The sequence below is a fragment of the Apis mellifera genome, linkage group LG6 (assembly GCF_003254395.2).
Source record: "Apis mellifera strain DH4 linkage group LG6, Amel_HAv3.1, whole genome shotgun sequence".
Taxonomy (NCBI): domain Eukaryota; kingdom Metazoa; phylum Arthropoda; class Insecta; order Hymenoptera; family Apidae; genus Apis; species Apis mellifera.
In genome coordinates, this window is record NC_037643.1 from 17106794 (window position 1) to 17130918 (window position 24125).

Here is a 24125-nt window from a genome sequence, read left to right on the forward strand (position 1 = left end):
TTTTTGATTGAGCTCCATCTTCTTTGATAAGCAGCGTGTCTCCTGTCGGAGTCGGTCTCCCGGAAAATTCTCATTCCGACTAAAGTTTCCGAATACTTCACCGTGACATATCTTTTTTATTTATTATTTCTTATCTTTTTCTCTCTCTCTCTCTCTTACTCACTTTGTTTCACGTTATTCCTAACTTTGTATTTGCCTCCCTATTGATAATGCCCTCGTGGTAGGCAGGAATCGACCAACCAGGCCTGGTCGAATCCTATGACTGGTTTTTTTCCCCCCCCTCCCTCTCTACGAACTTAACTAGGCCGTGGTCAACGCTAGAACGGGACCGCATTTCGCTGCGGGATCGCAGCATTATTTTGGCATGTTTCTCTCTCTCTCTCGCTCGCTCGCTCGCTCGGTCGGTCAGTCGCTCGGTCGGTCGGTCGGTCGGTCGGTCGGTCGGTCGGTCGCTCGGTCGGTAACCCGGTTCATCGAACAACCCGTTCTCCCTCGTGTCGACACGAAAAAAACGGATATCACGAAAACAGCGGACACAAAGACACGATCTCGTCGGTCCTTTAATAATCCCACGTTTCTTCTGGCTCGTGTTTCACCACGCTCTCCTTCGGGCTCCCCTCGTTCGACTGTTGGGTCTGGTGCGCGGAGGGCGGCCTGGGCGACGGGGCAGGGCTGTTCTGGCCCGATTTGGGGCTGGGCATAGGGCTGTCCCGATCCTGCCCGTTGTTCCCGGACACGGAGGACACGTCGCTCTGCGCGTCCTCCTCGTATCTGTCCTGGACAGGGGTCGGCTCCACCCTGATCGTCTCCTCCGCCTCCCTCTTCACCCCGTAGTCGTCGGTCTGCATCACGCAGACGCCGTTTATGATCACCTCGTCCCCCGCCCCCCTTGCCGGCTCCTGCCACTCGGGGTTGACCCACTGGGGGGCAGCAGGCTTCCTCCTGTTCGATCTGACCGCGGTGGGCGCCGTCGGCGTCTCGGCCGGCTCCCGCTTTATGCTGCCCGCCGACCCCTCCTCCGAGTCCTCGCTGCCCAGGTTGCTCATCGCGTCCTCCGCGTCCTCGTCCTCGAACTCCTGGTTCGGCTCCCTCTTCAAAGCGTTCATGGACAGGTCGAGGCCCGAGCACTGCTCCTTCAACGCGTTCCCCACCAATGCGGCCAGGTTCGGGTTGAAGTACGGGGTGTAGGGTAGGGGGACGTTGCCCAGGCCCAACCTCTCCTTCTGGATCTCGAACAGTCTTTGGTTTAATAATACTCTGAACTGGACAGGGTCGAACGGTTGGCCGGGCTCCCTCGGCGATTGAGGCTCGGGCTGGCCGTGGGGCGTCTGCTGTTTCAGCCTCATCCGATGATTGTGAAACCAGTTGGTTATCGTCCTCGAGGAGAGGGCGAGCTCGCCCGCGAGGAACTCGATCGTCGCCACGTTCGGGTACGGGTCGAGGGCGAACGCCAGCCTCAGCGCTTCCTTTTGCTCCTCGGAGAAGAGGACCCGTTGCTTCTTGGCCGAGGCGGGGCCAGGGCCGGGCGACGCCGCGTGGTAGAACTCGGCCGTGTCGTTGCTCGACGTGTCCGAGCTGTTGTCGTGGCCCGGGCCGCTGCTGCGCCGCCTCTTGTTCGCCTCCCTGCGCTCGTTCTTCAGCGCCTGTAACCGGTCGACGTTGTGAGCGTCGGACAACCATAATTGCATCCTGATGAACGGTTCCCGTCCCTTTATGCTCAGCATGTGCCACGGCTTCGGTTTGCTCAGCAACTCGCTCACCGAGCCCTGCGACAACCCGAGGACTGCCTCGCCGAATATCTTCTGCCCGATGTTGTTCGCAAGCAGCGCCTCCTTTATCTTCGTGGTGATCGTCTGCGTGTCGAGGTCCTGCGTCAGTGCCGCCATCTCGTACACGCTCGGCGAGATGTGGGGATGGAGGCCGCGGAGGGGCGAGGGAGCCATCTGGTGGTGGGGGGAGTGCAGGTTCATCTGCTGCTGTTGCTGCTGTTGCTGCTTCTTCTGCAGCTCCTGCATGCTGAGCTGGGCGTGGGGGTGGTGGGGGCCAGGCGGGGTCAGCATCATCGGCGGCGGTGGTTGGGGGTGCTGGGGGTGCTGGGGGCTCTGCTGAGGGGGGCCGAGCTGCATCGCCGCCGCCGCCGCCGCCGCCGCCGCCTGGTTCTCCTGCTGGTGCTGGGCCGCCGCCGCCTGGGCCGCAGCCTGCGCCGCCGCCTGCGCCTTCGCCGCGTTCTGAAGCTGTTCCTGGACCAGTTTCGTGGGTGGCATCGGCTTCATCGGCGTCCCGCACGCTGTAAACGAGAAAGGAACAACGACCGTTCAAATCTTTGCCCATACTTCCCCCTCCCCGCACTCTCACAATTATAGTCCGAAAGCTCACTTTTCTACGGACGTCGGAACGTCGTTGCTTCGTTCGCGCCACTCATCCCGTCTCTTTCTCTCTCGACGAACACACGAAACGAACACGCATTAACGAACACACGAAAACGAACACGCATTAACGAACACACGAAACGAACACGCATTAACGAACACACGAAAACAAACACGCATTAACGAACACACGAAACGAACACGCATTGACGAACACACGAAACGAACACGCATTAACGAACACACGAAAACGAACACACTTCTTCACTCTCGTTCGAGCACATTTCACTCGCACAACGAACGCGCGTTTTCCCTATTCGCGTGGAGCAAGCAGCATTCGAGTGTCGAGCTCCCAAACTATGTCGTTTTTTTCGTTTTAGTAAAATAACAAAACATCTATATTGACCTGAGTTAAACTTACGAGGCAGGCCACCGTAGCCGCCGGTCCTCATCAGCTTCTCGGGGGCGATCTTGTATTGGCTCGCCACCAATTTGTGAACCGCGTTGTCGTCTTCGAGGAACATCTTCATCCTGATGAACGGCTCGCGGCCTTTCTGCGTAAGCATGTGCCACGGTTTCGGACGCGCCAACAGGTCGGACACGGATCCTTGAGACAAGCCCAACACCGATTCGCCGAACAAACGTTGCGAGATGGAATACTGAGACAATTGTTCCTTCACCTGCGAAAATCAAATTCAAAATTCGTTTCGTGAACGAAGAAACGACACGCCTCGATGCCGCGAGAAACGGCGAGAAACTGCGAGGCGAGACGCGACGCGACGCGACGCGCGTTTCGACGGTTAAGGAAGGATAGGTTAAGTCGAAGCGACAGTAGCGCCACTTACTCTCTTAACTATATCCTCCGTGTTCAAGTTATTGTACAGGTCGAACTGTTGTTGAGTGATGGGTGGAAGTACCGCTTTGAGCGGCCTCTGGTTGGCCGTGTGGTGGGTAGGCGTGGACGGTTGACTGATCAGACTATTCGTGATGGAGGCCATCCTCTGAAGAGGGCTAGCCGCCGCTGCACCCGAGAACTCCTCGCTAGGTGTCATCGCTGGTGGAAGTATCGAGTTGCCGAGCGGCGAACTCGCGCTTGATCCACCTGGCGTCGACTGTGGCGCCGTCGAAGCTTCCTGTTTCGGCCTCACCAACGAGAAAGCGCTACCCGCGTGTCGCATCGCTTCCTCCATCTTCTCCTTCTCCTCCTCCGTAACCCCGTTTATCATCTTCCCCCTCGGATCTTGCACCTTGCCCAGGCTCAGATCTTGGACACCGCCGCCGTTCGTCGCGAGGTGGTGCTGCTGAAGCGCTTGCTGCTGAAGCGCCAACAGGCCGGGCAGCCCGGCCAATCCCGGCAGTCCGCTCAGCGAAGGGCTCTGACCCGGTGTCGCGTTCAGTTTCTGCATTTCACGGTGGTACGCGCCAAGTGCCAGCCGGAAATCCTCCTGCGTGCCGCTGAAAAAGTGCGTGAACATAGCGCCACTATTAATCGAGGTCATTTGCTGTCCTCAATAATGATCAATCGTAATGAGATCCCCGTGCGATCACACAATCAATTCGACGGATAACAGGGTGGATGGTAATACGAGCTTTCGGCCAAAAAAAGCCCGTGTTTACACCTGACATTTTCGTGTTAAGTAACGAAACAGATATAGCGGCATATTAATTTTAGCCGCGCACGTCACTCCGTCGTCGTTCGGCATAGTTCTCTCCGCGTGTTGCGCGCACGGCCGCGATCCGCCGTGACTCACATGATCTATGGGATGCGCTACCGGTTCACGATGATAGAGATGCCTTGTGTGTATCGATCAGTATTTAACGTGCGTCTTTTTCTTTTTTTAATAAAGTCTCGGTTTGTTAATTTACAAATTTTTTCCCAAACGCGTTCCTCGCCTCTCTTCTTCCCCACACTCTATCCTTCTCGATTAAAAGGGATTTCGTTTACGGTGACGCGACAACGGTAACTCGATGATCGCAGGAGAGTCGTATACATCTTGGCACGATGAATATTTACGTTTTGGGGAGGGAGAGGGAGGGATAAAGTATTAAAATACGATGATCTTTACGCGAGTGATCTTTTCGTGTTTCGCGGAGAGATCTCTTTCTGAATTGTGCCGATAAATTTTCTTTCCGCGCGACAGACAATATTTATCGAATGCACGACCGTGACGAAACGGAATTAAACCGAGAGTTTTCGATCGAAACGAAAATTACGCATGCTTTTGACAATTAATTCGAGATATTAATCGAATAATTTTCTCCCCCTTTTTTTTTTCTTTCGACACGTACATATGCGCGTTTAATTTAAATTAAAATTATTCCAAAAAAGAAGATTAAAAACCTGTCGAAAAACTCGAAACACCGATAATATATTTTACTCTGCCCGACGATCACTGCTTTAAAATCGCATCGTATGCGATTAAACCGATAGAAAGACCCTGAACATTAATTTAATAACACTAAAATTGATGCACGCTCGTAAGAGACACGCATCTACTGCCAAGCTTTTTAATAGACAATTTAAATTTACAATACGATGATTTCACAAGCGGATGGAATTTTCAATTTTGACCCGATATCACGAATCGCCGTTTCAATCCTCTGACTCTGATCCATTCTAAATCCCTTCATCCTTCAAATCTTGCCAACGCGTCAATCACGAGAAACCACGCGCCAACGAGCACGATTATTTTCCACGGATATTTGGAAAAAGTCAACGACTCGCGGTCGGCCACTCGCGACAGTAGGCATCCATCTTTGATCAACGTGATTTCGTTGCGGACCCACCAGAGGGCCTCGAACCGCGACACACGACAGAGTTTACGAGGTTATTTCGCGCGAGCCTCACCTGGAAGAAAACTCTCTGGGTCCACGCGTATCCTCCACCTTTCTCCCCATTATTTTGGCCAGCTCCTCCTGATAAATCCTCACTACCTGCTCTTGCGGAATGTCGTCGTTCTCGTATTTCTTCAGTCTCCTGTTTTGACTGTCGAGCCTCTCTTTGTTAAACGGGCTCGGACAACCGATTCTATTCGGACTTTTGCTGTCCGCGTCGTTCGACACCTCGTGCTCACTTCTCATTTGTAAGTGGCCCGATTCCGAGAGAATGTGCGCCAACCTCTCGTCACTCATCTCAGGTGGGCCACCTTCCTGCGGGCCACGCGCGAACGCTGGCATTCCCTGCTCCTTGCCTGAAACATACTCTACGGGTGAGGCACAACTTGTGGTGCGTTCTTACTCGGTTTTTGTCTTATAGGTACGTATAAGAAAATATGCATTATATTTATTATATAAGGTGTATAGGAGGTGGAGGGGGAAGCGATTTTTATTGGCTGTTCCTTCGTACCCGTGCCGTTCGTCCAGAGTCAAACCGTTCTTCTTCGCGTCTGGTAAGGTTAGGACATCGTTTCAATTTTTTGTCTTCTTCTACAGAGATAACGAGTGTATCGAGTTACGTTTTATTTCGCTTCGCTCGAGAGAAGTATTGTAAATAGAAGAGGTTAGAATTTTTATATCTCTCTTTCTATTTTATTCATTTATTCACTCTGACTCTGGACGTACGGACAACATTATTATATTATTCTTTTCTTTCGTGTAAGCGATGATGGCTACGAGATAGGTGTAATTTTCCTTTTCTGCCCCTTCGTGGAATATAACGAGTACAAGTTTCTCTAAATTTTCGCGACAAGAGAGAGGGAAGGGAGGAAGAGAGAACACTTAGGAGAGACATTATCTCGAACGTTCCGAGAGCGCCTTTCAATTTCACCCGTTCAACGGACGAAGCGTTCGGCAAGGAAATTCGGCCCCTCGAACCTAATCAGATCCGAGGAGGGGGGATAGAGGAGATAGAGAAGGGGTTCTGATTCCACGTTCGATCGAACGTGGGAGCAATTAATACAACGCAAAATCAATAACACGAGAGCCGAAGGCAGAGCATAAACCCGTGATGATAATTAAAATATCCTTTTCCTCCCTTACACGTGTATAGCCAAGTGTACTTCTCCTACGTGTTTCCCGTCTAATTGACCAATCAGCCGTAAGATTCAGACGAATGAGCCATCGATCATGTCTTTGATTGCTTCGGCTGCCTTTACATCTTCTCCCCTCTCCTTCTCCTCCCCATCCTCCCCTCCCCTACTCCGCCAAACATCCTCCTCCTCGCCACGGATCGACGCGCTCGCCCCCTCGAAAAATACAACGGGATAGGTTACTCGTTACTTGCGTGTCTTGCGAGGGAGGGGGAAGGAGGGAGTGGAATAACGATTCCTCGATTACCATGTGAGAGGACGGAAGATTTTTTTTTCTTTTAATTTAATTTCACAAGATGAAAGGAGAGATTGGAATGTTATAAAAAAATTATATATATACGTACACACATATATACATATATATATATATAAACGTTATATCGCGAGGACGATCAGTCGGCGAGGAGTTTGAACTTTGCGAACTCGTTTCTGTTGCTTGTCCGTTTTCACTTTGACATCAGACTGTTGCATAAATAGACTGTTGCTCTAGTGACTAGTGTTGTATTTTAAATACTCTATTTTCTATCCAGCGCCTCGAACCCACCAGCTCCTTTTGTCTCCCTTCTCGCGCTTTTAAAGTCTAGACGAGTTTAATCTTGAACGGTTGATGGGTTATAATATCGATCGAATTTTTATCGCGTACTATTTCAAGAGGGGTCGTTCTTCTTCGAAGAAAAATCATGATTTAATTTCTAGCATTTCTGTTTAGGAAAAATTTCGAGGAGAAAAAAGAATAGGAAAACGAAAATTTTTTTTCCCCCTCTTCCGAACGAATTTATCGATCGAAGCTCTCGGTCGATACGGCAGAGAGAACTCCCGTATTTTTATCCCATTAATAGAAGGAACGTATGCGGTCGGTCCACGCATCCACGAGAAGGAAAGATTAATTGGTCATTAAGGTCGGAATGTAGACGACGATCCAAGAAACCGATGTTGCGGTTATTGCGGGAATATTGGTGGACGGGAAATGTTTCAAGAAATCGACAACGTCGGCGGTGGGTGGAAACGTTACGGGGACAATGACGACAGCCGCGGGTTCGGGCCCCGCGCGTCTGTGTTGGGATCGAAACGCGACGTGTACGTACACACGGCCCGCACGCCGTGTGCGCGTTCCATAGAGGCGTTTGAATCCGTGCCAACAGACTTCGACTTATGCCAACCAACCTTCTCTACGTACGTGTTCATACGACATTTTCGTGTGCGACATGCCTCTTAACGAAAGGATCGAACGGTTGCGAGGTTGCTGAGATTAACGGATAGGAATTCGATTCTCTCAACTCTTGCGAGCCTCCGGGGTTTGTCGTTTTCAAATTCTCGAAATTTCTCTCCTCGGATCTCCAAGATGTGAAGAGGAGATAAAAAGAAAAAAAAAAAAAAAATACGGTGAAACGATGTTATCCATCGAGTTATCGAAAATTCGTATTAGATTCTAATATAGATAAAAAAAGTAATAAGGCGTTTTGAAAGTAAACATTTTTTTTTTTTTCTCTTTTATTTTTATATACGCGTGCAGTTTCTAGAAGAACGAGATGTGTGTCGTGGAGGAATCTCGTAATAACGAACGGATCGGTGGAAAACGTGTTTCCAGTTCGGTTACCGACAGAAAAACTTCATCGAGATAAAAAAGAATCGAGGTTATTATTATTATTATTATTGCTTTACTTCTTTTCCGAACGGAATTTTTTTGTGGTTTCGGGCTGATTATAAATTGACATTATCGTTATCGAACGGAATACTGATTAACGCACTGCAGCAAGAATAACTATTACACTTTGTGACACTGTATTACGTAGAAAGATTTATCGAATCGAATTACCATCGAGTTCCTGCGTTAATATTTTTCCCCTTAAATCTCATGTATATTCATAACGTCTGCTAGTAATGCGTGAATATATTATCAATCTGCATAGATAGAATACGAAAAAAAGAATCGAACGTGTCGTTTCATTATCGACCGATATCGTAACAAATATTTCTCGATCGATATTTTCGTCCGTTCGTAATTATTAATATTAAATATATTATCGTGTATAATATTTCAATGAGATTCACGAAATTTCTCCTTTTCTTTTTTTCTCTATATAAAATAAAAATGAAAAATTTTTCAAAACGATTAATTCAATGATATACGGTTGAACGATAATATTTCGTGCCAATTAGACAAAGAATAATCTAGGTGTCGCTGGTAGTTTCCGTTGCGCACGCAGTCTTTCCACCATCGTTTCTCCCGGATGATGAAACGTCACGGTTCGTTCGTTCAGATCGCGCCAAGGCATCAAAGACCGGCTCGTATGAATCGTCGAAAGAAAGAACAATCGAGTTCGTAAGGACAATGGCCAAGCCGGATAAGAAATCCATATTGCATTTTTACGCGATAAAAAATATCCCGTGGTAATTATACTTGGCAAAGAATACCCGTAAATGTATATCTTGACATTTATTTAAGGTTAGGTGAGAGAGGTTTTTAGAGGTGAATATATCGACAATGGTAGATTACAAAATTTGGAAGGATTTCGTGGGAAATTCCTGTCACCTGTGTGCGTGTGTGTATTTATTACGGCTTAAGTAACGAAACGATTGTTACGAGGCCGCTTTGTGTTCTCGATTTGTGTTCTCGACAACGAGACTTCTTACGCCAATCGCGATTGTTGCTTGACCCGTGGAAAGTACACGTGTCTGTGGAATCGATAGAAATCAGGGACGATAAAGAATAGACTCTAATGTAGTGGCGTGCGCGAGTCCCTTGTATTTTTGGATCATAAACAATGGATCGTGGTTGCGAAAGGAGAATGGAACAGGTTGAATATCGATGGGAAACTGGAGCCAGTGCGGTTTGATTGTGTCGTGTAGTTTTTTGAGTGTCGGTGACAGGTGACGTAAAATACCGTTTTTGATTAATTAACAAAATGGCGAATTATATTTTTACGTTCCGAATTCATTTGTTTTTCATCGCTTTCGTAGATTTAAGCTACGTATCACAACGAGGAAAGAATCGAAAGAACGAAATATCGAGTGTATCGCGCACGCGTAGACAGTTCCACGACTCGTCGTACTCGAAATGGCCGAGGCTGTTTTTCACGATCCACCTTAAGACCGTGCAATTTCCGTGGCTTCGAACGACGACAAGGGCTGCGCGCTCGAACGAGCGAGGCGTCAGGAGGTGGAAGGATACAACCGGGACAGAAAATCTGATAAAATCGCTATATGAGGCAGAGTAGTAGCCTCGCTAATGAACGTAACTCTTTCGCGTTGCGCCGGTGGTTAGGTTAGGTTTCTCTTCCACACGCGCAAGACGTGCGTTGCTGCATACAGCGCCCGCGTTTAATTGACGGTGAAATACGCGACTACGAGGCACCGTCGGGGGGGTTCTCCTTCTTTGAATCCGTGCTCCGTAACAACCACGAGAACGTTCGTACGGTTGTCGACTCGAACGAAATTCGGGATTCGTCGTCGTCTTTGCTTCGTGGAAAATCATCGTTAAACCTGACTCGATGTCTGCTCCAGATATATCAGACGCTCTACGTATAACCTCACTCTTCTACGAGGAGCGTGAATACGACGTTACCGATAGCGTACGCCACGCACACACACCGTTTAAATTTCTATCGTTTCGCGTAATCGTTATTAATCGATACGAGCGAGAGAAAAAGATATTTCTCGTAACACGTATTATTTATATATCGATCATTTCAATTTTTCTTTTCGCAAAATATAATAAATGTTATTTTCACCGATAACATTATCGGCCCGGAAATTTTGTTATCAAACGATACGAAAGCGTATAGAACGAAGAACGGAATTAATTAGAATTTAATAATGTAAAACTTGTATAAAAAAATAATAATAATATCGAACGAATACTAATCGAATAATCAAAAATATATTATTTATACAAAGTATATCGTTATAAAGCTAAGTGGAAATGGGATAATTTTAAGGTACGTAACGATTTATTTGAATTTATGTAACTGGTCGGAAACATCGGTCAACGTAACTAATCTTTTTTTGTCTCGAGGCAGTAATTAGAGAAAGACGTTGGTTTCCAGCGATAAATCGTATACGATTCCTCGTCGGTGGCGATCGGTCAATCTTTCAACCGTTCCGCTTCAACCCGATGCTTTCACGCAATTAAGGAATTAAAGCGTGCAATTAAAAAAAAAAAAAAAGAGAGGAAAGGAAAGAAAAAAAAAAGGACGGAAAAAGAAAATGGTTGTGACGTTGCCAATTGTACCGGGTGAAATTCGTACCGACTGAGAAAACTCATTAGAAAGCGCGCCCGCCGCCGCTCAGGTGAAACCTCCACGATTCTCGATACCGATTCCGAACCGAGCGAGAGAATCGCGCCGAGTTGGGCGTCGATTATTATTAACGTATTCATTCCCGACGCCATCGTTGGCCACCGCGCGTGACTCTTTCAAACTCTTTCATCCGTAGTCAATTCCTACGCAGTCGGATTTCGAAATAGCAATCGCGCGCGCTGATAAGGCCGCTATCTCTCGCCTCGGATTGGGTCAACGAACGAGTTGCGATCGAGTTTAATTATTTGCTTCGACTATGATTCTAAAAACGATTTCACACGATCGGGATAGTGGACTTTTTTTTTCCCTTCTTCCTCGAATTTTTCAAAGGAATCTTTTATTCTTATTTCGCACGAGAACCGATCGTTACTCGACGGATACACAGTTACCGACCGTTCGGAAATTTAAAAATATACACGCGTTATCTTTTCGATATCGTTTAATTTAAAATAAATAAATGAATGAATTTCTTTCTAGGATATTTAAATAGGAAAAAAAAAAAAATCAAAATCTTTCGTGCTCCGGTTCCCTGTATTTTACATCCCATTTATTTACCCGGTCTCGCCGCGAAGAGGAAATAACAAGCATATTTCAAGCGGCGCGCAGTAGAACAACTTTACAATTATAATCGGACAATTAGAGTCCCATGACCGTGGTGATGCATATCCGCATTTCGATAAACGGAGCGCGCTCCGATATGAAAGGGATATGAAATTGAATTCGAAAAAGAATTCGTGGCTATTTCAAATAGCTTCAAGAGCCAACGAACTTATATTATCAAAATTTATAATTTCGAAGTAATAATCTAAAAAAAAAAAAGAAAGAAGTAAAAAGGATAATCGGCGATAATTTAATAATTTTTTTTCCTCCTCTCTCTCATAAAAATCGCTAATACCATTCGGTCGGAACGTTATTGGAAGAACATTACGACTGAATTCTTTTAATAATCCTTTTTATGTTTATACGTACATTTCGATGTTAATTTACTTCTTTTTTTTTTTAAGGATAACGCACCTTTTTATCATTTGACCTTTATCATTTATACGCGTGTATGTAATTTTTTCTCCTTTCTTTTTCTTTTTTATATATATATATAATATCGACTCTTTATATAATCTTCGGTAGAATCTATATCATTTACCAGACGCTGTAACGATCAAATCAAATACCACTGTATTTTAAATCTGAACGTTTTATCGCTTAATCTGGATTTAATATTAACATTAAAAAAAAGAGAACTCGTATTTTATACGCATAGAGAGAGAGAGTGGAGCAATGACTTTAATCACCTTGAACGTCTCCGCTATTTTTAAAGACAACTTTAAAACTTTATTTGCAAAAGTTGTGTGTATATATATATAAGATTATTATTTTTTTTTTATTGTTTACAGATTTCAAGATCGTATCTACTTTTTTTTTTCTTATACTTGTGATAAAATTTAAAAGGAGAAGAATTATTCCTAAGAGAGAGATAAACACGGTATCAGCATCGGTAATTCTTCAAAAAGTTTACCATTGGATAACCTCTTCCTCTTCGAGTCCTCTTCCTGGTTTCTCGCATGAGAACAGAGATATCTCTGTGTCTCTAGGAAATTTTATTAATCGTCGACATCTCTTTTTTTTTCTTTTTTTCTTCGTCGAGCAGAGACGAGAAATTTTTTTTATTCTCGTGCGAGCCATCGAGGACAGAAGTTCGCGCGAAAGAAAAAAAAAAAAATCTGTTGGATAAACAGCGTTGGACCGCTACCAACTATCTTTATTACGGTAATCTCGCGGTGCGTTGCTCTTGGATCGGTCGTTGCTTGGATCAATTGTGTTGTGCACCGCTCGCGGGCAATAATAAATGGCGTCTGAACAAGGTTCGTTGAGCAGTGGGCCAAGATCCAGATATATTTGTCACAGGCTCTAGCAAAACTTCCCGATTATTTTTCCAATAATTTCCGAAATAAATATTCATTCTTCCAAAGAAAAAAAAAAAATTAATTATTCCTAACCGCGAAATTATATACATAATTTTCGAAGAGTGAATTTCGCGTAGATAAATTGGCGCGATCGATTTTTAATCGCGCGAAATAAACGGCCGAGATTCGAAGTGGAAGTTTGGAACAATGAGTTGCAAACGGGTTCCGTTTGCTCGATTGAGAAATGGCCGCGCGCGCGCGAAGAAAAACAAAGAGCCCGTTGTGAACAAGGGATTGGCGAAATAATTAACGATTAAAGTGTCCACCGGCCGTTCCATATTTTTATATATAATCTTCCTCGAGCCGCTTACACTTTTATCGTTCGTCGTTCTTTCCTTCCTTCTCTCTCGCGCGTTGAAACACTTTCGTTCCTTTACGAAAAACCTAACCTCCAAATAACTGGAACTGTCGTACCACGCCACCTTCGAATGATTTGAAGAAAAAAGAAATTACGGATGGAAAAATTCTTCCTTATTAAATATTATTTTCATTTTTCTGGAAACGAGAAATCGTCGATCTGGTATTTTTTCAACAATTTCAACGGATTCACGGAAGAAGTTCAAGGTACGTACGGAGATACGTGTATCGCGCAGGTAGTACGGCGCATCGAGACACGACGAACGTTATATCGCGAGTCCCCATTTTTTTCGCATCGTTTCTTCCCTCCCTCCTTCCCCCGCGGACCTCCTTCCCCTCCCGCGCCGCAATTCCTCTCTTTTCTCTTCTTTTATTATTATTTTTTTTTTTCCTTTTCTCTTTCTCTCTTTTTTTTCTCCCCCCGCGCGATGCACATGATTATCGTTGTCGGAAACCGACAATCCATTGATGCACGACGTTGTCGACCTTTTCCCCCTCCCACGGCCGGCCCGCCTCCAACCTGTCCAACCGTGTATATTCCATTCCAGTTTAACTCGTATATCTCGCGACATTTGCTCGCTCACTCGGCACTCGAAATTCTTTTATCTTTGCCAATAATAATATATCGGTACGACTGCGAGCGAGAGAGAGAGAGAGAGAGAGCGAGGCGAGAGAAGGAAAAAAAGATTCCTGAGGTAATTTCAAACGTTCATAATGTTTTTCTCCTTCTCCGCGAAACTCGGTCGTTATCTTACTCGGTTTTTTGTTATTGGAGAAAGAAACTCGGTCGACGTCGTCGGTAACCGACGTGGTTACCGACCGAACAACGTTCAAGTATATTTCTGCGTATATTTCTGCACTTTCTTAAAAAGAAAATTATCATCACGTACGAATTGTTCGTGAACAATGAATAAACGTAATATTATAATATTATAACGATTCTATATACATACACACGATATATATAAAATTTCATGAAATTTTTCCTTTACCCCACGTTTCTTTCTCGTCCTCGCAACAAAGAATCGATCGATCCGTGCGTGTGCACACGTGCATAACTTCGCCCTGTACGTTTCACAGACGGAGGTTACATTTGCCGCGGATGTCCCATTAATGGCTTCCCCTCTCTCTTCCACGGTATCGGTATTAAATAATATTTAGAGAAAGGGAAGCAGGAGAAGGAGAAGGAAGGGATCAGAGAGAGAGAGAGAGAAGAACCGATCGACGATGGTGAACGATAGGCGGCGGCTATATAGAGGTCGACTGTGCGGAGATGGGGAGAAGGATGGTTTTAATAAGTGAGAGACGGGCGCACAGTGGTGTTCGACGAACGTGACCTTGTAACGATAAAAAACAAGGGACCATGTATCCCGGAGAGTGATTCATGTCGCCGGCGAAACGCGAATGCTTTATGACGGAACACGGATTTCGACGCGTGTTCCGTACCGAGTAATGAATGTTTGCATTGTTTTCGCACCGACAGATGGACATTTCGGTTGGTTCATGGAAAAATATAAAGAATGGCCGGTTACGCTGGAATACCTTCCTCCTCCGCCTGGACGGGGAGGGGTGGGGGATGGGGAAACGAACGTCCTAATCATCCCGATTGTGGGCGAATTCTTATGCAAATTCGTGCTTTATTACGAGATTTAGACGAGTCTCTAATCTGAAACCGAAACGGAGGGAACTGTGCTTGGACGAGGAAGAATCTGAAAGAAAATTTACGGTTATTTCGAAAAAATCGATATCATCCTCGAAAGAGTAAAATTAAACGAAATTTATAGAAATTCGAATTTTCAAAAGGAGATGAGATTGAAAATTCTCTCTCTTGTAAATAAAAAAAACGGTTACGACGAAGATTATACGAACGAATATAGCAAAAATTTAAATATCATTATACGTTCAATAATTCAAGGCGAAAATTCAAAAAAAGTTAGTTTTTCTCGATAAGAAATCTAAAAAAGGATCGAAATTATCTGAAATTATCCTTCCTTTATATGGCGAAGATTCGTAAGCAATTAACCATTGGAATCGAGGAGAACGATTTTACCGATTTACCAACCCGTCGAAAGTGTAAATTACCTTTCGCGATAAACGCAGCGGTACACGGAACGTCCCCGATCTCTCTTGCACTCTCCCCCCCCCCTCCCCCGTTTCCTTTCGTCCCCTCCTTCCTCCTTCCTTTCCGGGTCCCTGGAACCCTTTATGTATCGCACCCTTGCCTAGAAGTCATCCCCAGTTTCCTACTCCCAACAGCTATTAGTCCAAACAATATGGCTGCCAAACGCAGCGAACAATCGATAGCGAACGAGCGAGCGAGCGAGCGAACGAGCGGTGGGCGCCAACTGGCTGTATAATCGAATTAAGACTATTAAACGCGAAATCGAACGTCATCTTCCGACCGTTTTGCGCAACGCATAACCGTGGCTCACATGCGTTGCGCGATCGACCTTTGTCCCATAGATTATCGCCTTAATGGCAAACCATCGCTTTTTCTCCATCCAAATTGGTTCCATCGAATTAATTGCGTCATTCGATTGTTATTAATCGTCGCCTTAGATATCGCGAATAAATAACAACTCTCTTGAAAAACGTATTCTCGCAATCGTGTCGTATTATTTATTACGAGAATTCATTATTTCGTGGGCACACAATTTTAAAGTGTTTTAACATTCGCTTCGAGGCAATTGCTCCGGTTCTTCGGGCAAACGAACGGACGAGTTTTTTGTTTACACTCGCGCAGGACGTTCGCGTTATTGGGCGAGAAACACACCTTTGTCGCAGTTCGGTCTCGGCACGTGGCAACGTCGGCGGAACAGCCTGTTGCGCAGTATCCCTATAAACGCTTGGAACGTCTAAATTCGTAAACACACTTAAAATATCCTCCTCCTATATCCTAGTTTCAAGCGATCTTTCTTAATATATACGCATACGTGTGTATCACGTGTATAAGATATCTGTTATCGTAATAATAAAAAAGAAAAAATAAAAATTCTAGAAATTGGGGATAGAAAGCTCACGACGTCACCAACGCATGTGCTACCTCGATAATTAATTCAATTCATTCTTTCTTTCTTTCTTTCTTTCTTTCTTTTTCATATAGAGGGATGCGACCTCCGGTTGTTATATTCCATTCTTTTTTTTTTGTCTCGATGAAGTTAGGCCAAGTAGAAGTACCATTGACACCCCTTGTATTAGACAGCCGAAAAAAAAATAGTTAAAACTGACAGGTTGATGAGGTTAGTGATTCGGCAGAACAGATTATTGGCAGTGCGAGGCAGAAAAGAATTCGTAGGAGATTTCAAACGGACAAAATTGTAATCGTTGTAAGGCGAAGCCGGAACGAGCCATCGTCGATTATTTATTTACTTTTTTCCTTTTTTTTTTTTTTCCCTCTCTCATCAACGAGTTCCAGTTGCCATCTCGAAACATAATTAACGCAACAACGCGAACGCAACCGGAACGCGTTGACGATTCCCAATCGTTCCCAAAAAAAACGTATCGAAGAACAAAACGGAAGCGATCGACTTTTCCTCGAACGAAACTTCCAGTTTCTTCCTCGAACGAACCGAGATCCGGATCAGCCAAAAAGCCAAAATCGTACACCAAAAAAAAACTTCTTTCGTTTATCCATCTATCTTCTCCTCTTTTCCCCCCCTCTCTCTCTCGAATCCTCCTCTTCGAAACTAGACTTCGACGGTAGCTAAGAGAGAGAGAGAGAGAGAGAGAGAGAGACAAAGAGAGAAAAGAAAGAAAAAGAAGATTACATAGCGGGACAAGTATGGAGAGAGAGAGAGAGATAGAGAGACAGAGGTGGAAAAAACAAGTGTTTCGTTTCTGTCGTTTCTCATTTTGTACTCACCTTTCTTCGGTATCAGAGATTTAAGCAGCATTACAGCGTTTTCGTCGCACGCCCACCCGTGCATCTTCCTGTAGCTGTCTCGCCCCTTCTCCGTCAATTTGTCCCACGGCTTCGGTTTGCTCAGCAACTCGCTCACCGTCCCCTGGCTCAGCCCCAGTATATACTTGGCGAACAACCTCTGCCCGATGTTGTGTATCGACAACAGCTCCCTCACCTTCCTCGCTATGTGCAACGTGTCCAGGTTCTGGGACGCGTACTTGTCCATGTTGTAACGCAGCATGTCCTGCAGCCTCGCCTCCATCGGGTCCCCCTTCGGGATCAGGGACTCGCCCAATCTCACCGGCATACCCGTCGCCCCGAACTCGTCGCTGAATCGAAACGGATGCGTCCTCTCGTCGAACCGGAACGGGCTCTTCAGCGTGTCCAGCACGCTCAACCCCCCTATACTATTATTATTATTGTTGTTGTTGTTGTTGTTGTTGTTGTTGTTATTGTTGGCCAGATGATGACTGTTGTTGTTGTTGTTATTATTGTTGTGGCAAGATTCCTGGTCGGGCGGGCTCTTGGGGGGCGGCGCCGGGGCAAGGGCGGCGGGCGTGAGGGTTGCGCCGTTGACGGCGGTCTCGACGACGGAGGTCGGCGGTTGAAAGCTCGGCGGGGACGTTAACGCCGTCGTTGAGGATGGCGTGGGGGGCGCCGGGGTCTCGTGGCCCGAGACCGGGGTCGGCGCCTTCTCCGCGTCCAGGCAACTGAGCGGGGTCGTCCCCAGGGGGGTGTTCGATTTGGCGGGGGTGTTGGAGCTGTTGGACGAGGGGTCGGTGGTGGGCGACGGAAGATGATTGAGGCCGCTGCTCGCGGCTGTGGTGGTGGTGGTGGGCGGGTGTAGGCCGATCAGCGGCTGTTGTTGCTGTTGTTGCGACAATTGACTCAACGGATTCGATTGTTGTTGCTGTTGCTGTTGTTGCTGTTGTTGATTCATGATGGACCTCTCCAACGTCCGCCTCCAGTTGGCGACGATCTCTTCGCCGAGGAACGAGCCGAACGTCTCGACGTTTTGCAGGGGAGGGGGGAAGAGGAGGCTGGACGTGGTCGAGGTGGCCGAGGAGGGCGTGGGTGTGGAGCGCGGGGGGAGGGAGACTGCTGCCGGGGGTGGAGGCGGTGGTTGCTGGGAGGACACGTGGGACGAAGGCGGCACACCCCCGACACCCCCGTGGGGCGAGGCGGTAGAGGCGCGCTGCAGGGGTGACGATAGCCCACCTGCAACCACCAAAAAAAACACACAAGGGGCCGCGTGAACACGAGCTTTGTTTGGATCGAGAAAATTTTCTTCGCGAGACTGACTTTCTGTCTTTCTTTTATTTTGTTTTGTTTTGTTTTTAGGGAGGAGCGGGCGGGGAGGACCCGGCGAATCTACGGTAGAACAATTTAGATTGTGTTGTTTTCCTTCGACTCCGTCTTGAGGCGGCAAGAGGAGGAACCGAGGAACCGAGACTCTCTTTTTCGACGCTTCGATCGAGAACAAACGAGGAACGACAAACGAGAGGCCCAACGAGAGGAAAAGTGACGGACGCGGGCTCCACCTCTCTCGTCCTCTTTTTTCTCTATTTTTATTATTATTGTTATTATTATTACCGTCCTTGGCGCGAAACACTTGTGTCCTGGACGAGCGAAATACGAGAGTATTCGACGATTACTCGAAACTCGTGGCGTTTCTTTCTTTCCTTCTTTCTTCTTTTTTTTTTTTTCACGCTTTTTACGCCCCTTAACGTGGAAACGCGTTCAACGAATCGCGTATATCGTGTATATATAAATATATATATATATATATGTATATATTTATATGTACACAGAATTTTGCGTTTCCCAGCGTGCAGATGCTCGTGATTGGGGGGGAGGGAGGGAGGGGGAGTGGGACGATACGAAAAGGAAAACGTGGAGTGAAATATCGGGAATGTATATAATAATAAATGTATAACATAATATCGTGCGTGGTGTGGTTGGTCTCGGTTAGTACCATCTAATCAACACGGCGCGTGGTCGACTCACGGCGCCACCAGTTTAGCTCGACGAGAAATATGTGCGATCTAAGCGGGGAGGTACGGAGGGAGGAAGGGAAAGGGGCGAGGGTGTCTGGAAGAAATTAGGCGGAAGAACGGAAGAAGAGGAAGCGCGGTAGCGACAGAGAAAGAGATAGAGATAGAGAAGGAGGGAAGGACAGAGAGATAGAAAGAAAAAGAGGATGTCGTGTGAACGAGATAAAAAAAAGTGACAGAGAGTGAGAAAGAAAAAAAGTGAAGGAGGAAGAACGAAAAGATAAAGGAGAGAAAGAGAGAGAGAGAGAACGAAGAAAGTCATATAGAAAAAAAAAAAGTGCGAACACAATGGCAAGCAAGAGAGTTACATCGTTGTTCCTTTTCTCTCGGTAAGCTCCTTCAGTCATCCCTCGTTCTTTAACAGAAGCGTCCGCGTTGCGTGACTCGTGTCCTTTTTTCTTTTCTTTTTTTTCTTTTTTTTGTTTGTTTTCATTATACACATACATATCATCGTTCGATTGTGTATACCGAGCCCTTCGACGTAGCCTCGAAGAGAGAGAGAGTCGGGGGATCGAAGACCAGAAGACCTGCTCTTTAACGCAGGTCAAATTTTTTTACACACACATATATATATATATATATATATTTATGATCGTTCTTCCGTACCGATACTACTATATATATATATATATACATATATCTAATACATCCAAGCAAGCAAGTCTGGCCTAGGAGATATTTCGCTAAATCATTCTTCCTAATTCGAAACAAGACCTACGTGTGTATACCAACTCGATGGAGACAAGATGTACGAAAAGTGAAGCGAGACATATATATATATATACATATACATATATATATACATATAGCTTCGCAGTAGTACACGAATAGAGCCTGAGAGAGTGATATTTGGCTGGACTTACCGAGCGCGTCCGGGGTGTTGGATGGCTTCAAGCTCTCGGTCTGTTGAAGCGCCTTCGAGCGTTCCATTAGAAGGTGCTCCAAGCTCTTGCCAGGTTCGCCGGTTGGTATCTGGGAGAGATCGACCGACCTTAGCGCGTTTATCTCGCGCTTCAGGTCGTCGTAGTCCCTCTGCCGCTCCAGTTTGCTCTCCAGTCTGTTGATGTGCTGTCTGCGCGCCTCCAGTTCCTCCTCGAGCCGAGCGGTCGCCTGTGCGCTCGTCTCTTGGAGACGCTGCAGGCTCTGCTGTAACCTGGACACCTCCTCCACCAGTTGACCGATCTGAAATCACGAGATATTCCTTTTTCTCTCTCTTCCTCTCTCTCTCTCTCTCTCTCTCTCTCCATTAATTATTCGCCGATTATTAATACATATATATACAAAACGAGCAAGATTATTAATCGGGCATAAAGTATCGCGCAATCGGCATATCCCCCCCCCCCCCTCCCACGAACTTGTCACGAAGCGACGAGCACGAACAGTAATTACATTACCATCGATACAAATATAGAATCACATTCTATGCGGAATCCGCTCGCTTTCCACTCCCACTCCCCCCTGGCCGCCACGCTCCGCTTCCGGGGCTCGTTTATCAGCGGGTAAGGTAAGGAGCTTAAGCAGAGGAGCTCTTTATTAATTTTATCGAATCGATTGTACCGAATCGATATTGGGCCGCTTAACGTAGAATAGGAGGAGGAGGAGGATTGGATAACTTTGAATCTCTCCGGTTCGGTAAATGATAATAATTATTATCGGAGGATTAAGTTACGGCCTCGAGTCGTCACTGCCCCTTCCCCCTTCTTATATATATATATATATATAGATTCGAGAGAAATTTATTTTTTTTTCTCTCTCTCGGTGGACGTGAATATATCCTCTCTCTCTCTCCACCAACGGAGGAATTTATTCCGTAATTGTGGAAATAGGAGGAGGTGGAGATAGTCGAGTCCTCGCATCAATAACGAAAGTATTATTATTCCGCCCTTCCCTCTCTCCTTGGAAAGTAATCAATTGCACGAGAATTCGAGTCCCATCTACCTGTTTCATTCTCCCTCCCCCTTCCACCCCGTATGAATAGGTAACAATGGATACGTACGTGTTGGAAAATGCGATCAGGAGAGGAAAGAAAGGGAACGGGCAAAAAGGAGAAATGAATAGCGGATCAAGTGGAGAAACAAAGGGGAGAAGAGAGACGGAGGGGAGGAGGGGGGGGGAAGGGGAGAGGCTTAGAGACATACATATATTGGCTGCAGGAGAAGGAGGAGGGGGAAGGAGAAAAGGAAAGTACGATTGAAAAATAGATTCGAGCGAAAATAAAAACGAGAGAGCGGGGAAGGGATGATAATGACCGGGTAGGAATTAATTTAATTAAATTAAGAGGGAGCGCGATATTATCGGGCAGGAACGTGGAAGCGTTCGGTTGATCATTGGGTCAGAATTTTGCGCAGGGTGTAGTATTATTATCGCGACTTCTGTGCGACTCCTTTCTCTTATTCATCGATTCCCGGCAGATTAATAATTTACGGTTGTCGTACGCCAATCTCCTTCTCTTTCCTCCTCGAAATCATCGTTCGATTGAACAAATACCGTGACAATAATAAACATCCAATGGATAAAATCTCGAAAATTTTCTAATTTAATCCCAGATGATATTCACGTTTATTTATCGTTGTATCTTGTTAATAAGATTGATAAATCGATATATTAAATCGAGTGATATTTAATTTAATCGATCAAGTACGAGATACTGTTTTATTCCCTCTTTAAAAGCGTTCGTTCGCGTGCCCTCGATCCAGTTGTGGGATAAAGAGGGATATATAGAGAGGCAGATAGATGGAGAGAGAAAAAGAAGGAAGAGAGAGAGGCGTTTGTTTGTTAAACACGGTCGAAACAAAGAGAGAGAGAGAGAGAAAAGGAGGTCCTCCTTTTTTTTAAATCCCGCGGCTCATTCTATCGGGCTAGACCTGTCGATGCATGCCGGAGGCGTGAATTCCGCGAAATTGAAGCTTTGCTCCTCAATTAACCCCTGGAAAAAGGGATGATGCCTCGCCGGGGAAAAACAATTGATACGATCTCGTTCGCATCGCCCGTTGCACCCACGTGCAAAACGCATTCAGCTTTAAAATCGCCTCCCCTCTCTCTCCACCGCCCCCCACACCTTTACCCTTTGCACAACACACCCTCGTACACCTTTTTCGCTCGTCGCGGTGGGACGACGCGTGGCCTGCACGGATATTTTTCTTTTTTCCTTTTTTTCTCGAAAAATTTCTCTCCTTCGAAAGGATCGAAAGTTGCAGAGGTAAATCGTTGTAAATCCTTCGATTCTCTTCGACTCGAAGACGAACGTTAGATAAAGAAGGTAGATAGAGAATTGGAGGTTTATTAAGATTCGTGAACGCGAAATAGAGTTCGGCTTTCTTGGAAGCTACTACTAACCCGCTTACCGAAATTTACATCCGAGAAATTCGATTAGCCGAGGAATCACCTTGTCCAACTTTCCATCCCCTCTCCTTTACCATTCGAAACTGTTCGAAAAACGAATATCAACGACATCGATGATCGTTCGAGGCAAGCTCGTCAACGACTCTCTCTAAGGGGATTGGTGTAAAAGGAAGGGAAAAAAGAGAAGGGTGGATCTCTTCGCACGGAAGAGGAGGAGGTGCAACGGTTAAAGCGGGTTAAAGCGAAGCTTAAAGGAGGGGAGGGTGTAAGTAGCAGCGGCCTCTCCATTGTTGTTTCTTCCTATCGTCGATCATCTCCTTCTCCTGGACCCCGGTGATTTTTGCTATTTTGCGCACTCACACACACACACACACAGGTCGGTCCAAGGAGGGAGGAAGGGGTCTTTGTTTGTCGAGCTATTGATCACATTTTCTCCCGCGGTATAATCAATCTTCACGCACTTACGTGGCCCGCGGGGGTGGCGCGCACACACGTGACCGAACAGAGTAACGTGCGCGCGCGACCCCTCCTCCCTCTTTCTCTGACCGCGTATTATTAATTTCCCTTTCCTTCACTGTCCCATCTTTCGAAAAGCTACGGATTACTACTTAAAACGCGACTCTTATATATATATATATATATATTTCAGTCTCTTTTACTACTCAATTCTCGTAAGAAGACAGGTGACCCGAAAGGAAAGGAAAGGAAAACTTTTTTCTCCTCGTTGAAAAGTATCTACATATATACATATATATTCGAGGTAGTCTCCTTTTCTCGCCACGGGAGAGAATGCCAATTAAAAGCCGAGGGGGAGGGGGAGGGGGAGGTAGGAAAGAAAGGCCAATCGATAGGAGGCGGCTATCATCATCATCCCTTCGCCTCCCTTCTCGAGCCTTCCTACTCCTCTTTCCCTTGCTTATTCCGATTCCCTTTCGCTCTCTCGACGAGGAGGAGATGGTGGTAGTGGGATAGGGTGGTCCCTATCCGTGTAGGGAGAGAGAGAGAGAGAGAGAGAGAGAGGTGTGGTGGTGGAGAGGCAAGCCGAAGGGTTGCCCAAACTGGGAAGTGGGAATTATGGGCAGGATTAATATGCAAGGACTGGATACGTGCGGTGGCAGGGGGTGGAGGGCGGCGAAGCAACAAAAGGGGTCGAAGGGGAAGAGGGAGGGGAGCCTCCCCCCTCCTCTCCTCGCCTTCGTCCGTCTGATGTCGACGGGCGAGGAGCCTCCTCCTCCTCCTCCTCCTCCTCCTCCTCCGCCGCCCTCCTCCTCCTCCTCCTCCTCCCGCTATCGGCTCGCATCTCATCCCCACCAACGTCTCCTTACAGGATACACGGGCTAACGGACACCCCCTATCGATTTTACAACTCGATATATGTGAATACCCACTTGTCTAATGACTGATCGGCGCTCCGCAACCCTTTCCTCCGACCGCTCCAACCCTCCGCCCCCCCGCCTTCTACTACCAATGTATCTCGCCTCATTACACCGGCTACGTGCCTTTGCCCGACATCTCGCGCTGCATCGACGCGCAAAAAATCCATCCACCCCCCCCCCGGGGCAAAATCTCTCTCTCTCTGTCCCTTAAACATTTTTCCACCCATCTTCTCAAGATTACACTTGCTTCGTTTCGTTTCGTTTCGAGGAAGAGAGAGAGAGAAAGAGAGAGAGAATCTATGTCGAAATTTTTACATGAGAGAGAGAAGATAGATAGATAGATAGATAGATAGATAGAGAGAGAGAGAGAGATATTCCATGTCCAAATTTTTACATGAGAGAGATAGATAGATAAATAGATAAATAGATAGAGAGATAG

At 46.3% G+C, this 24125-nt stretch overlaps 1 protein-coding gene across 11 annotated transcripts in view; it reads right to left on the reverse strand.

The window, feature by feature from the left end:
• LOC551460 (homeobox protein cut) overlaps positions 1–24125 on the reverse strand; it is a 108169-nt gene continuing 84044 nt past the window's right edge. For 7 of the 11 annotated variants that reach the window (XM_026441567.1, XM_026441563.1, XM_016912734.2 and 4 more), the window contains 6 exons: positions 19832–20150; positions 16876–18132; positions 5218–5572; positions 3215–3851; positions 2776–3049; positions 1–2287 (listed from right to left, as the gene is read on the reverse strand). In XM_026441567.1, the coding sequence (XP_026297352.1) occupies positions 561–2287; positions 2776–3049; positions 3215–3851; positions 5218–5572; positions 16876–18132; positions 19832–20150 (4569 nt within the window). In that variant the 3' untranslated portion in view covers positions 1–560. The remainder of the gene's footprint in view (positions 2288–2775; positions 3050–3214; positions 3852–5217; positions 5573–16875; positions 18133–19831; positions 20151–24125) is intronic. The other 4 variants (XM_026441569.1, XM_026441564.1, XM_026441566.1 and 1 more) reach the window with 4 other exon arrangements.